The sequence below is a fragment of the Poeciliopsis prolifica genome, unplaced genomic scaffold (genome assembly GCF_027474105.1).
Source record: "Poeciliopsis prolifica strain line A6 unplaced genomic scaffold, Auburn_PproV2 SCAFFOLD006, whole genome shotgun sequence".
In the NCBI taxonomy this organism is placed as follows: domain Eukaryota; kingdom Metazoa; phylum Chordata; class Actinopteri; order Cyprinodontiformes; family Poeciliidae; genus Poeciliopsis; species Poeciliopsis prolifica.
The window spans coordinates 1,907,700-1,922,231 of NW_026562381.1; the positions used below are offsets into that span (position 1 = coordinate 1,907,700).

Here is a 14,532-nt window from a genome sequence, read left to right on the forward strand (position 1 = left end):
CTAAAGAAAGACATATAAAAACATTCACTCTTTCCTTTAGTCGATTTCATCCAACCCACTTAGTTTATGCAATACTTTTGCAAATGTCATAAAGGTCTTACAGCTAACTACTTAAAGCATTTTGGAGAAATCTGCTGATTTCTTGATTGCTGTCTGATTTTTAAAATATTTCTTAATGAATTAAATATTATTTTTTCCCTTATATTCATAATAGAACCATCATCTGAATAAATCCATTGAAAAGTAAATATAATCAAGTTCGTTCTTTGGCATTATTAAAAACACTGTGGACTCAATACTATCCATATTCCTATCTTTCTGATGCTTATGACTTGTTTATGTGTTGTATTTCTCCTTTGTTTCTTTCTTTCTTTGTTTCTTTCTTTCTCTCTCTCTTTGTTTCTTTCTTTCTTCCTTTCTTTCTTTCTTTTTAAAAAAATCAAAACAATGGTGTCCAATGAATACCCAAATTTTGAGTAGAAATTTGTGGAGGGTCACAATAATTTATGATTTTTTAAAATCAAAATCATAAAATAAATGTGCGATTTCAAAACATGTATTATCATCTGCTAAACTATGAAATTCTTATGAAATGAACGACTTTTTATTTATTTTTTTACTGGAAAAGTAATCTCAAGTTTAGGTACCTTTATTTTGAAGGCTTCTGGTGCTTCCTGCGGTGTAGCTGACTGCAGGAAACTTCCGGTCTGTTGTCAGTCGGCAGCGAAGGTAATTATTTACACTGCAACTTTTTTGACAACTTTCAGGCTTAGATTTGGGTCAGGCATCGAGGGTTCGGGTAAATATTTAATTGCCATTTTTTGTGTATAAATATAGAGACACTAGATGATTTCCTCTCCCGTTTTGCGTAATTAAAACCCAGCATGCTAACAGGATGCTAAGCAGCAGGCCGCGCTTCCTCCTCATTAAAGAGAAATGATCGTTACCTTTGTTAGCATGCTAACAGCAGCGACTGAGTATTTAGTAACGGATATATTAGAGACCAATAATACAATACTTATAAAACCGACATAGGCTGTTGTTAATAAAGGCAGTTTCTATTACAAATACGAATTAAAATGTAGCAGTTGCCGTATTATTGTTATTACTGTACTATCACTAAGCAACCATTAGCATGGAAAACCTCATTGTTTTAGTTCTCTAAAAGCTCTTAAACATAATTGTATGTTCGCCTTCACTTCATAACAGCCTGTGAAATAATTTCCTTGTGTCCTTCCTTTTTAAATAATTATTTGTTGTGACCTTACAGCGGTAGGTCATTTAAATGTCTACTCATTCCTCTTGAACTTAACGCTGTTTCATTGATGTCAGTTGGATTTTGCGTAATAACGAGCAGGAAGGCAAACAATGTTTGCTTGACTAATGTACAAAGACAGATCTGAAAAGAATAATGTGCACTTGTACTCAGTCCCCTTTTATCTGATATTTCTAAATAAAATCCAGTGCAGCCAAATTGCCTTCAGATGCCAGTGAATTAGTAGTCATTCCACCTGTTTTTAATTTATTCTGTGGGAATGCAGCTGTTCAGTAAAGGTCTCATTAGTGGACAAACAGCACAGTAAAAATTAAAGCATAGTTCTGTTACAGAATCACATCTGAAACTAGAACATCTGTTCAAGCCATCATTGGAAGATTGAACTGGCATTTATGGAAGTGTGGTAGGAAGAGAGCGATTGTTGAATGAAAGCAACAGGAGCTCCGGTTTGCAGTTTGTGTTGCACCCTTGAAAAGAACTAAAAAAAACTGAAGAGTTTCACTTTTGTGCAACTTTATTAAAACAAAATCCACGGTTCAGTATACAGCATATAGTTTTCCTCTCTCGTTTTTTTCTCTAATCTAACAAGGTCATGACCTCCTCACTCCCATCATGCACCATTCTTAAAGTGATACTATCATAACATAAATCAAATAAATGCTATTCTTAACATATGGTCAATTTTCAGGGCTCTACACCCTCCCCAACTAAAATAATAAAATGTTTCCAAAACATTTTAAACTTCAAAACTTAAAGAATGTATCCTTACAACTAGCTTCTAACACTGAATTCAACCAGGTACCATTTAGTTACATGTTGCTCTTCAAAAACCATAACCACTACTACACATTCAATGACTACAAATGCATGTACACAGAATAAGTATATTGACTTATATTCCTGTTTCAGTGTATTAACTTAAATCATTGGTACATTGGTAGGCCTCCCAAGTCCATTAAGTCACATATGGCTAAATCTACCATTCCACCTTATTAAATGTATCCACATTAAACATGCTGTGAATGTAGTACGACTTCTGTTACCTTACAAAACTCACTTCCTTCTGTAAATACAGCAATAACTTTTAAGTGTAGCTTTAGTCATCAGAAATAAATCTCTGCAAAATGACTCTTATTTGTAACTAAATATTTTGTACCAAATGAATCATAAAACATTTTCAATTAACTTTAACTGTAACTATATATTGTTCAAAATAGAATTTCTATTTCTTCAAAGATATGAAACTAGGTTTCCCTAACTCATCATATGTAAAGATGGATTTTGGTTGACGTGTTCTTGAGGAACGTCGCTCTTGCTTCACCTCCTGATCAACCTCCGAAGAGGCATCGCTGTCTTCCTCAGGCATTTCAAGTTCAAGTGTTTGATCTTCAGTATCCATATACGGATTTTGACTCGTGTCTTGGATCTGGAAGTCTCCTTCATCATGTCTGTCGTCCACTTGATTACTGACGTCAGCAGAATCATTTTCATCCTGAAACTGGCTTTGTCTTTGTACAAGTCTCCTAGTTTGGATTTCTTCTGCAGGTTGTCTTGATCTGGACTGAAAGACTGGGGCTTTTGGGTTGAGACTGGTAGTCCGACTTTGATGAGCAATCCACACAGAGTACTCGTCCTCACTACAGCTGTCAGAATCCTCATGAACATGGTCTCTGGTTTGGTGTATTTGTCTGTTTCCTTGTCTCTTCTGCTTGTGTTTTTCTTTTGGTTCTTTAGTATCTTGTTCATCAATGAGATAAGGACAGGGTAGTAAAACATTCCTATGAAGAATTCTTTCCCTCCCTTCACCATCTAATGGTGTCACCACATAAACTGGACTGTCTTTCCCTCTTCTTTCTTTAACAACATGCGTTTTGTTTTCCCAGTAAGCACGTATTTTTCCAGGTCCTCCTCTTTCAGATAGGTTTTGGACAAGAACGTGGTCTCCAGGTTGAAGTTCTGAACTCCAGGCTTTTCTGTTGTAACACTTTTGTCCTCTTTTACTTGCTTTTCTCATGTTTTCCTGTGCAATGTTGTAAGCTTCCTGCATTGACCTTGCCATTTGTCTGCATAGTCTTGATGAGACTGCGACTGCTTTTGCTCTTTTGGAAACAATAAGTCAATGGGTAGGATTGGCTCTTTTCCAAATAACAGAAAAAGGTGAAAAGCCAGTCGATTCATGGACTGTAGAGTTATATGCATGTACTACTTTGTTCAAATAGTCTTTCCAGTTAGGTTTCTGTGTCTCTTCCAATGTTCTGAGCATGCTTAACAAAAGTTCTGTTAAAACGTTCAGCTGGGTTAGACTGAGGATGATAAGGTGTCGTCCTTGAATGTTGTATTCCGCTATAGCTTTGCAACTTTCTGAACAACTCATTCTCGAATTCCCTTCCCTGATCATGATGGATTCGAGCAGGGTATCCAATCGCAGAATAAAGTCGTCAAAGATTTTGCGTGCAGCTGTCTTTCCAGACTTGTTAGATGTTGCATAAGCCTGCGCAAACTTAGTAAAATGATCTACTATTACAAGAATATACTCTACTCCACCTTTACTTCTCTCAAGATGCAGATAATCAATCGAAATTAGTTCAAAAGGTGCAGAGGTTGTAATAGTTTGTAGTGGGGTTTTAGTTTTTCGGTTGGGTTTCTTCTGTTTCAAACAGTGGCAGACTCTTGTCACATAATGTTCAATCTCTTCTCGCATTTTTGGCCAATAGAACCTCTCTCTGGCTAATGATCATTCTGTCCGCTCCTAAATGACCCATTTCCTCATGGAGTTGCTGAAAAATCAGTGCCTTAAGCTTAGCAGGAACGACAAGTTGATTTCTAGTTTTTGTCTTTCGTCGTAACACTCCATCTTTGTCTAGGTAAAGATGAGGCCATTCCCTCAAAAGTCGTTTTACTTCAGTTGTCTCTTTCACTTTGTCTCTGTATTTAATTTTCTCACCTTTCTGCTTTAATGTGATTACTCGTTGTGTCACTTGATCTTCTTGTTGAGCAATCTGAATGTCTTTGATTGCTATCGGCTCAACTAGAGTCGTACATGGAACAGTTAGTTGTGACAGTACATTTACATTGCATGTAACAGCTGAAATCCAGTCAGTATCACCACTGTGATCCGCTTTGAGTCCTTGCTGTAGTGCTGTTATGTCATCAGCTTTACATTCCTCTGTACATGCTGACATTATCTTGTCCATTTCTGTAGGTTTGCGAGAGAGAAAATCAGCATCTCGGTTGACTTTACCAGGTCTGTACTTCAGAGTAAATCGGAAATCTGCTAATTCTGAGACCCAGCGATGTCCTACCGCATTCAGTTTAGCACTTTTCATCACATATGTCAAGGGATTGTTATCACTGTACACTGTAAAGTGTGGGGCATGGAAGAGGTAATCTCGAAATCGTTCAGTGACTGCCCACTTCAAAGCTAAAAATTCAAGCTTTCCTGAGTGAAGTTTGTAGTTTTTCTCAGTAGGAGTGAGTGTACGTGAACCATACCCTATTACTCTTAATGCTCCCTCCTGCCTTTGATATAGGACAGCCCCAAGACCTTCCTCTGATGCATCCACCTGTAACACAAATGGTTTTTCAAGGTCTGGGTAGGCCATTACTGGTGGATCTGACAAAGCGTCGACAAGCCTTTCAAGTGCCTCCTGCTGTAATGTTGTCCATTCCACAGACTGAGATGGTGGCAACTGTGCAGAACCTTTCTTTGAGGAGTTGTTCTTTGTCTTTGGATGTGACAACAGATCATAAAGCGGTTTTGCTATCCTTGAGAAGTCGGCTATGAACGATCGATAGTAGCCTAGAAAGCCTACAAGGGATCTTACTTCTCTGACTGTTTTAGGACTTGACTTTTTCAAAGCTTGGACAGCTTCTACTTCTTTTGGATTCATCCGGTATCCATCTTTTGAAATGACACGGCCGACATAACACACTTCTTTTTTTAAAAATCACATTTTTTGGTCTGAGTTTTATTCCACATTCTTTTTGTCTTTGTAAAACTTCTCTCACATTTTCCACATGTTGGTCAAAATCTTTGCTGAAAACTAAAACATCATCGAGGTAGGGTAACATATCTCATCTCTGAGATCTCCAAGACAACCCTCCATATACCTCTGAAAAGCAGCTGGGGCATTTGTTAATCCGAAGGGTATCCTCAGCCATTCATAAAGTCCCCATGGCGAGATGAAGGCAGTGCATGCTCGGCTCTCTGGACTAACAAAGCCCTGGTGGTAGGCTTTTCCTTGGTCTAGCACAGTAAACCAGGAATTTCCACCGAGATTTTCCAAAATTTCCTGAATTCTTGGAATGGGATGTCTGTCTGGGTGTGTCTTTTCGTTTAATTGTCTATAGTCCACACAAAGTCGGATGGTAGAGTCTTTTTTTCTCACAATTACTATTGGTGATGAGTAAGAAGAAGTCGACTCCTGTATCCACCCCCTACTGAGTAGATCTTGAATGTGTTTTTTCACTTCCTGATACAAATGACGAGGAATCGAATTGTATGTTTTTGTCACTGGAATGTTATCTTTGAGATGTATTTTCATCTGCAGATCAGGTATGCATCCTGTATCCCACTCATCTTGTGCAAAAACTCACTTTCCTCTCTTAGCATTTTTTTCACTTTTTCTTGCTTAGACTTAGACTTAGACTTAGACTTGACTTTATTGATCCTTGGGAAGACTCCCTCAGAAAATTATAGTTACCAGCAGCTCACAGGCAAAAATGTGGCACACAGTAAGCATACACAAAAGAATACAAAAAATACAAATTAAATACAAAACAAAGAATATAAATACAACACAAAAGGAAATTATAGCAATTTGGTGGATAGATTGACCACCGACAGATAAATAACAGGCCAAACTGTTATTTATCAGTTTGGCTGATAAATATGGAGTTCACATTTGTAGAAAAACTACTCCTTCTTCCCTCTGTCCTGTGTCACCTCCGACCCCCCAGGAGGAGTTGTACAGTCTGAAGGCGTGGGGGACAAAGGAGTTCTTGAATCTATTGGTCCGGCACTTGAGAAGCAGCAGTCTCTCACTGAACCGGCTCCTCTGGCTGCTGATGACGGCGTGTAGAGGGTGGCTGCTATCGTCCATAATGTTCAGCAGTTTGTTCAGTGTCCTCGCCTCTGCCACCGTCACCAGAGAGTCCAGCTTCATGCCGACCACAGAGCCGGCACGCCTGATCAGTTTGTCCAGTCTGGACGTGTCCTTCTTGGATGTGCTGCCTCCCCAGCACACCACGGTGTAGAAGAGGACACTGGCGATCACTGACTGTAGAACATCCACAGCAGTTTGCTGCAGATGTTAAAGGACCGCAGTCTCCTCAGGAAGTACATCCTGCTCTGCACCTTCCCGTACAGGTGGCTGGTGTGTTTTGACCAATCCAGTTTACTGTCCAGCCACAGCCCGAGGTACTTGTAGGAGCCCACGACCTCAACCTCCGTTCCCTCTAGTACGACTGGTCTCGGCTTTGGTCTGGACCTCCCAAAGTCTATAACCATCTCCTTCGTCTTAGAGGTGTTGAGTTCCAGGTGGTTTGTGTGGCACCAGAGAGCAAAGTCCCTCAGCAGACAGCGATATTCCTCCTCTCCGTCGTCCCTGATACATCCGACTATGGCTGTGTCGTCAGCATACTTCTGTATGTGGCACAGCTCCGAGTTGTAGTGGAAGTCAGAGGAGTACACTGTTTCACACTGTTAAGTGTGAAACATCAACTGGTGGATCCCATGTTTGTTTTTCAGGTTTTCCTTCATTTTCTGGTGTCACTTTTATGTCTTTGGTGTGTACATGTCCACTTTCCCTTTGTGACCTCTTTGTGACTTCTTTTACATCTTCTATGTTATCCACTGTGAATAATGAACCAATTATTGTTCTGTTTTGTAGTCTGAGATCATTGTCTGTATTGTTTTCAACTACAACTGAAATTGCAGCTCCCTCATCAGTTGGTATGTGTATTAGTTGCTGTTGTATTTGTAATCCTTCTGGCCATGGTGTGCTTTCATTTGGTTCCAAAACTGCATATTTTCCCTTCAGCACATTTTTCTTGAATTTTCCGCAGATTACTTTGAACATTTGATGTTTTGGAATAATGATATCTTGTCTTCCTAGCCTTACTGTTTGATTCTCCAACATAGATTTGTCTTTACTTAACACAGAGAACACTGCTTTTGCCTTCTTGTGTCCTACATCTAATGCTGACCCAAGACTGTGCCAAAACTTGTTGGGAAGAGTCCTATCTGTTGATATGTTAGACTTTGCAAGCTCTTCTATGACATTGAAACCACTATTGGCTTGGCAATTGGCTGAGAGCTTACAAGAAATGGTACTAACAGTTCACTGTCTCTGTTCTCTGTAAGACTAAACTCAACTCCTACCCAACCCTCATATGGTATCTCAGTCCCATTTGCAGCAGAAAGATCTAACATACCTTCTTCAAGAAGCTCTTTCACTGATCGAACCTCGGCTTCTGGTAAATGTTCTCTTTTCCAATTTAGATCCACAATTGACACTTGCGATCCTGTGTCCCAAAGAGCTGTGACTGGGACACCTCCAATGTTACACTGGACAAGGTTTTTGCGTCCTATCAGTTTTGCTGTCTTTTCCTGTTTTTTTGACAAAGGCACCTCCTTCTGTGGAACACTGTCAATAAAATTTGCAGTATGTACTTCAATTTTGTTGACATTAACTGCTGAGTCTTTCTTTTTCCGACATCCAACAGCCCAATGTTCACTGCTTCCACATTTAAAACAGTGTGTACATTTTCCTTCTGGATTTGACTGTTCACATTGATGACATTTTCTGGGGCTTTTTCTGGTAATAGTTGGATAGTATGACTTAGTTATGTTTTTGTCTTCAGTTTTCACTTTTGCGTGAGTCAAATTAGCAACTTGTGTTGAAAGATTTTGGATAGCTTCACAAATAACTTTGTTATTAGCTTCCAGCTTTTCCACAATGGGGTTTGGCTTTTCTGTCTGCTTTTTGCTTTTCCTTGAGCTTCCAACATTTTCATTTTTGTAGCCATCCTCTTCCAGAACTGAAGCCACTTGATGCTCTTTTGTCTTGTCGACAGTTTATTCCTTCTTTCGAGTTCAACACTGTAAGCGATGCTCATTTTTTCAAGAAGCACTTCATCGCTAATGGTTGCGTCCTGCAAGTAAGGTTTAATGTCCACTCTTACAGCATCATCTTGTAATCCAGTCAGAATAGTTTGCAAGAACTGTGTCTGCACGAGCTCAGGATCATATTTTAGTCCAACTTAGCTCTATCAGAAGCAGCTAACACTTTTTGTCTAAGGTCCATAGTGCGTATAAGAAACTGAACAGGAGTTTCTCTGGGATCTTGTACTGCACGTGTTAAAGTGTGATAGAGTTCTGTTGCATCTTTCTCTATGAAGTGTGTCCTAAGCACTTGCCTGAGAGAGTCCAATGATAATTCTGACCTACTCTCTAGATAACTTTTTAGTTTCACATCAGGTGCAATGGCTTGGATCACTGCTTCAACGATCTCTCCCTCATCATATCCTTTTTTAAGTCCACGTTCTATTTGTCTTTCAAGACTAGCGAAGTTCAGTTTGTCCTTCTGTCCCACATCACCGATCTGTCCAATAATTCGAAAATCCTTTCTATATATTGGATACAGATTTACTTGGTCTTTGACTTGCGATGACTTAGAACTTGGTGAGCAGCTTGACATTTGCGGTGGTAAAACTGAAGGTGTAGTACCGATTTGTACCAGCAGAGGTTGCTCACTGACCACTTGTTGTTCAGAAGCGGTGTGCTCTGACGTAGCACCTGACAAAACGTCCATATCAGCTTTCTTATTCATGTCATCTATTAAATCATTAGTGGTCAACAAAACTGAAAATCCACTGTCCTCCAACGAAGTGACATCCTCACTCTCCAAGTGAATGAGCATTTTTCTTCTTATTAGCCGACATGACGACTTCACCTCTTCACTAAGCTCCAGGCCTAGCGCTTCAGTTAGGGCATTTAGCTTATCCAGTGAGAGTGACTAGTTTCTTTTCAATATCGGCAAACAGAGATTCCACTCACTGTCCATGATGTTTCGTTTGGTTGATTCTTTGTGGTTGCTTTTCTTTTCCAGTAGACGCGTCTGACTAGCCGCGTAGTCACTCAGCATAGCCGCTTAGCATAGCCGCTAGCACTTCACCTCCGCCGAGACGTAGTTCCTCTTCATCAAAAAAAAAAAAATTCTCATTGCCGAAAACATTTGCTGAACCGGGCGGAAACACCAAAATTTATGTTGCACCCTTGAAAAGAACTAAAAAAAACTGAAGAGTTTCACTTTGTGCAACTTTTAAAACAAAATCCACGGTTCAGTATACAGCATATAGTTTTCCTCTCTCGTTTTTTTCTCTAATCTAACAAGGTCATGACCTCCTCACTCCCATCATGCACCATTCTTAAAGTGATACTATCATAACATAAATCAAATAAATGCTATTCTTAACATATGGTCAATTTTCAGGGCTCTACATTTGCTGCAGACCAAGTCTTTCGATTGGATCAAAGCTGAACTTTTTGCCCTCCTTGTAAAATGCGGACATTGCATATCTTTCTACTCAGAACATTCCCTGGATGTGACTGACTAATTGCAACATGTTTACCATTAAGCAGTATTTTGTTGTTTTGTTCTATCTCATTAAATCCTAATGAACTTTACATTTAAGTTTATGGTGGATCATGAGAATAATTGTCATTTTTTCTCTACATTGAACTCTGGATATAATTTTGTATCTGTTGAATGGGAATTATTCTGTGAAGATAAATGATAAAGGCGCCCGGAAAATGAAAATGAAAATGCAGCTCGTTAACAGCAACAAGCTGCATTTTTCTTTAGAAGTGTGCACAAAACTTTGTTCACTAAAAAACATAATTTCACAGTTATGGTGTTTCTATTAAATAAGAAATTAAAATAAAATTACGCATGAATAAGCTTGTTCATGGGATAAATCTTTAAAAGTCATGAGAGAAGCCGGCGTCTTAATCAGGTGTTGGAGCAACAAGCCGCTGATATTCAGGAGCAGCAACGTATGGGATGTTTTGGGTAAATTGCAGTCAATGATTTTACAGAAATTTTAGAATGACGACTTTCTATGAACTGAGCGATGCTGTGGGAACTGGATCCAGCTGCTAATTGTCCAAAATAACAAAAGCAATCCATCTTCCTCCTGTTACTTCCTGTCGTCTTGTCTGTTGTTTTCACCAGTAGTAACACCAACTTATTGATGATGTGACTGTTGTGAAAAAAAAGTGCTTCTGTTGCAGTTTTGACATTTTTTTCCATTTCATTACGGCTGAAAAATCTTGACAAAATGTTGTTTTTTAGCAAAAAATAAATTTTTCATAATTTCAAGGTGCGCATCTCTATGGTGAATGTAAACACAGCTGGTGACCACACAGACTGGACTCTGATTCTATTCTGTTTTTGTTTCTTCCTCCTTTCTTTCTACAGCCATGCCGAACCTAAAGCTGATATCTGCAACCGACACGCAGTATTCAGCAGCTGTCCTCAAGTCTCTGAACGAGCAGCGGAGCAATGGCTTGTTTTGTGACATCACCATCATCATACAGGACAAGAAATTCAGAGCGCACAAAACAATCCTGTCGGCCTCCAGCACGTACTTTCACCAGCTTTTTGCCGTCGCCGGACAAGTCATCGAGCTCAACTTCATCCGGCCAGAAATCTTTGAGCACATCCTCAACTACATCTACAGCTCCAGGATCATCCGCGTCCGCTCCGACATGCTGGAGGAACTCATCCGCGCCGGAAAGATCCTGGGTGTGAAGTTTATTGCGAACTTGCATTCGCCGCTGTCTCAAGTGAAAGGTCTGCCGGGTTTGTCCCAGGACACGGGAAACAAGAGCGACACCTCTCCGGAGACTATGCCCGTCATCACGGAGTCCTTCTCCATTTCCGCAGAGGAATTCAATCAGACAAAGAAACCCGCGGGAAGCGAGGAGGAGGGCGATGATGTAGTGTTCGTCTCCTGCACCGATGCTCAAACCAGAGCGGCGAGTCTCAAGGCCAACCCTTCTGACATCATCGATTTGGAAAAAGTGGAATCGGAAAACGTTGAACCCAAACAAAGCGAAGACTCAAATCACGTTGCGGCGGATGCAGGAAAAGAAGCCGCCACGCCAAAAACTAACGGCGCAGAGAGTCAGGTGAACAGTCCGGACCGCAGCTCCAGTAACTCTCCAGCGACACACGCCCAACCAGGCACCCTCACACCGGAGCCGACCAGTGAAAGCACCGACATATTGGGAGTCCACAAAAAGCAAGTCGCCGCTTCCTCCCAAGAGGGCGATCCCAAACTACGACTTCTGGATGTTTCCGGAGTCTCTGCTAGCAGCACCAAGGGAACTATAGAGGCGAAACAGACGGTGACTCTCGACACCGGCACAGAAATCGATTCGCTTTCATCCGAATGTAAAGTTTACGCCAACATCGGAGAGGACACGTACGACATCGTCCAAATGAAAGAAGACCCAGGAGAAGGAGGATCAAAACCCAACAAAGGGAAAAGAGCTTTAATGGCGACGCCCAAAAAGGCCTTCGACCAGACGCCACTGTCGCCGACACTCAGTCCGAACAGGAAGAAGAACAAAACGGAGCTGGACGATCACTATGAGCTGATCATGGATGGGAAGACTTTCTACGTTTGCGCCGTGTGCAAACGCCATATGTGTGCATCACGAGTCTGCGGCGTCACTTCAACACCCACTCGTGGGAGAAGAAGTACCCGTGTCGCTTCTGCAACAAGGTGTTCGCCCTGGCGGAGTACAGAACTAAACACGAAGTGTGCCACACGGGCGAGAGGCGGTACCAGTGCCTGCTGTGCAACGACATGTTCCAGAACTACCAGGTTCTGTCCCACCACTGCAAGCAAGTCCACAACCAGGACCCGAGCGGCAGGAAGCAGAAAGACGACGGAGACAACCTGTACCGCCTGCTGCCGTGCAGGTCGAAGAAGAAGTCGTACGTGACCGACCTGCCGGGAACGCCGTTCATATCGGAGGACGGCAGCATGCAGGAGATTAGCCCCGCCGAAGTGGAGGTCATGCACTCTTCGGCGCAGAGCGGGATGTACTGGGACGACCTGTTCGCCGAGCCGGGCACTCGCTTGCAGCCGGATGCTCACTTGCAGCCGGATGCTCGCTTGCAGCCGGATGCTCACTTGCAGCCGGATGCTCACTTGCAGCCGGATGCTCGCTTGCAGCCGGACTCTCAGTCGCCGTCGATGAGCTCCCCGACGCAGGGAGCCATGGAGTTCGAGTACATCACACCGTAGAGCCGCTGGGAAGCAATCAGTCCGCCGGATATCCTGTGCCTTCTCGGTTACGCTAACTGTGTTCGTCCTCCAATTCAGATCATGTTTTGTGATTAAATCTGATCGTACCCCAAATTAAAGCGACAGTATGCAAGTTTTATTTTTTAAAAAGTCGGTTAATTTACATGTTTGTTAAAGCTGTCAACATGTTATGATTGTATGAGACAAATCAGTCTCTGCTGCTGAATGTGCTAATGGCAGAGAAACAACTCATCATTACAGGAAAACTGTTTCTCCACCATCGTTGGTGGCCATGCTAACTAGCCTTAGCATTCATGATGGGCTCTGCTATTGGGGAGAAGCTTTAGGATAGCAGAGAAGGTGATTGACAGCACTAAGCCCCTCCTCCTGGCTCTGATTGGTTGTTTCTGACCAATCACTGGGAGAAGACAGATTATCTGTGTCATGACAGAGTGACAGTTTTAACAAACATTTAAAAACATTTTTTATATCTAAAAATTGCATACTGCAGCTTTAAGGTTTTTAGGAAAGTCTAAGTGTTCTTAATTTATTTTCTCGTTTTTAAAGGTTCAAAGAAGTTGAGGTAAAACCGCTTTAGCTTTTGTTGTAAATGTGAAACTTTGCCCAATTGTTTCTCAGTATTGTTGGAAAATTATGATAAAAGATGATGTATCCTTTAGAAAATCATTCAACATTTTTCACACCCGACTGTAAACGTCAGAGCACACAGTCACACACACACACACGCACACACACACACACACACACGTTTTCATGTTTTTCCTTCCAGGTAAATTAATCTGGTTTTAAACTTTGTTGTAACGTAGAAACTCTGAGTCTATAAATCATTGATTTCACATTGATTTGATCGTCCAACAGAATAATGTACCATTCAATTTACTGACTCTACTAAAAGTTAAAGATGAGACTTTTAAAAATCTTTATTAATCACAGAGCATGTTTCATGTTGAAATGTGAGATGAATGTATTTGTAACATTTAGGCCATGATGTCTAAAACGGTTCAACACTGCTGACCGATGACGGTTTCAATAACCGTTTCATTTCTTTGTCAATCCAGGCGTCTTTTTTGTGTCTTCTACCCCAAATATACGTATTTTACCGCGATTTTTTTTTTTTTTTTTTTTTTTTTTTTGTTCTTAAAGAAAATGTGTTAAATACAAATTATAAATGCAATAAGATTGTTCAGATATTAAATCAACTCAATGCTTCACCTGTTAATAGGACCTTCTGATGATGATTTTAGGATTTTTTGTTTTGTAAAATATATTTTTTCATGACGTCATTGTTGCCACATCTGGGTCTTGTGGCAGGAAAATTTGTACAGTTTCATTGGATTACTTACATCGTGGAAGATGGATTTGTTTTGTATTGTTTTAAATGTAAAGGTAGGAATTTTAACTGAGATTTATTAGCATTTCGCACTTAAATTTCCAGGTGTTTCTTTTTTGTTTTGTTTTTGTTGTTTAGTTTTTTTTTTACATGTCAGAAATTAGAACCGTCTTCTTGCAGGTAAAGGTAGAGCTAAAGGTTGAAACCAATCTGTCTTGTTTTCAGATTAAATGCTACAGATTGTTTTTCAATAAATGGATTAACTATGTTAACGTTTCATTGTGTAATATGCTTTCTTAAAAACTGTTAAAGTTTAAATTTGCAGCAGCATGGCCTTAAATAGAAACCAAAAGGCCTTTAGGTAATAAAAAACTTTTTTTATGAATAATTGTGGGAACAAAACTATTTATGAAGATTTTTAAATTTTTTTTAACAATACAAAGAGTTGTGTAAATTGCTTAAAAACTCTAAATCAGATATTTTGCATTATCTGCTTCACTTTACTTAGATAATATAATCAGGCTTCGTTTGGGAAGTTCCTGAATTTATTTCAGGTGCTTGGAAGGTTTGCAAAGTCCTTGAC

At 40.4% G+C, this 14,532-nt stretch overlaps 1 protein-coding gene across 1 annotated transcript; it reads left to right on the top strand.

Annotated features, from left to right (window-relative positions):
• Positions 1–690: 690 nt before the first annotated feature.
• Positions 691–13,755, top strand: LOC129360464 (transcriptional regulator Kaiso-like). Its single transcript, XM_055030708.1, is given in 3 exon segments — positions 691–729; positions 10,759–11,982; positions 11,985–13,755. Coding segments are annotated over 2 exon segments (1,836 nt in total). The 5' UTR covers positions 691–729; positions 10,759–10,760; the 3' UTR covers positions 12,599–13,755.
• The last annotated feature ends 777 nt before the right edge of the window (positions 13,756–14,532 follow it).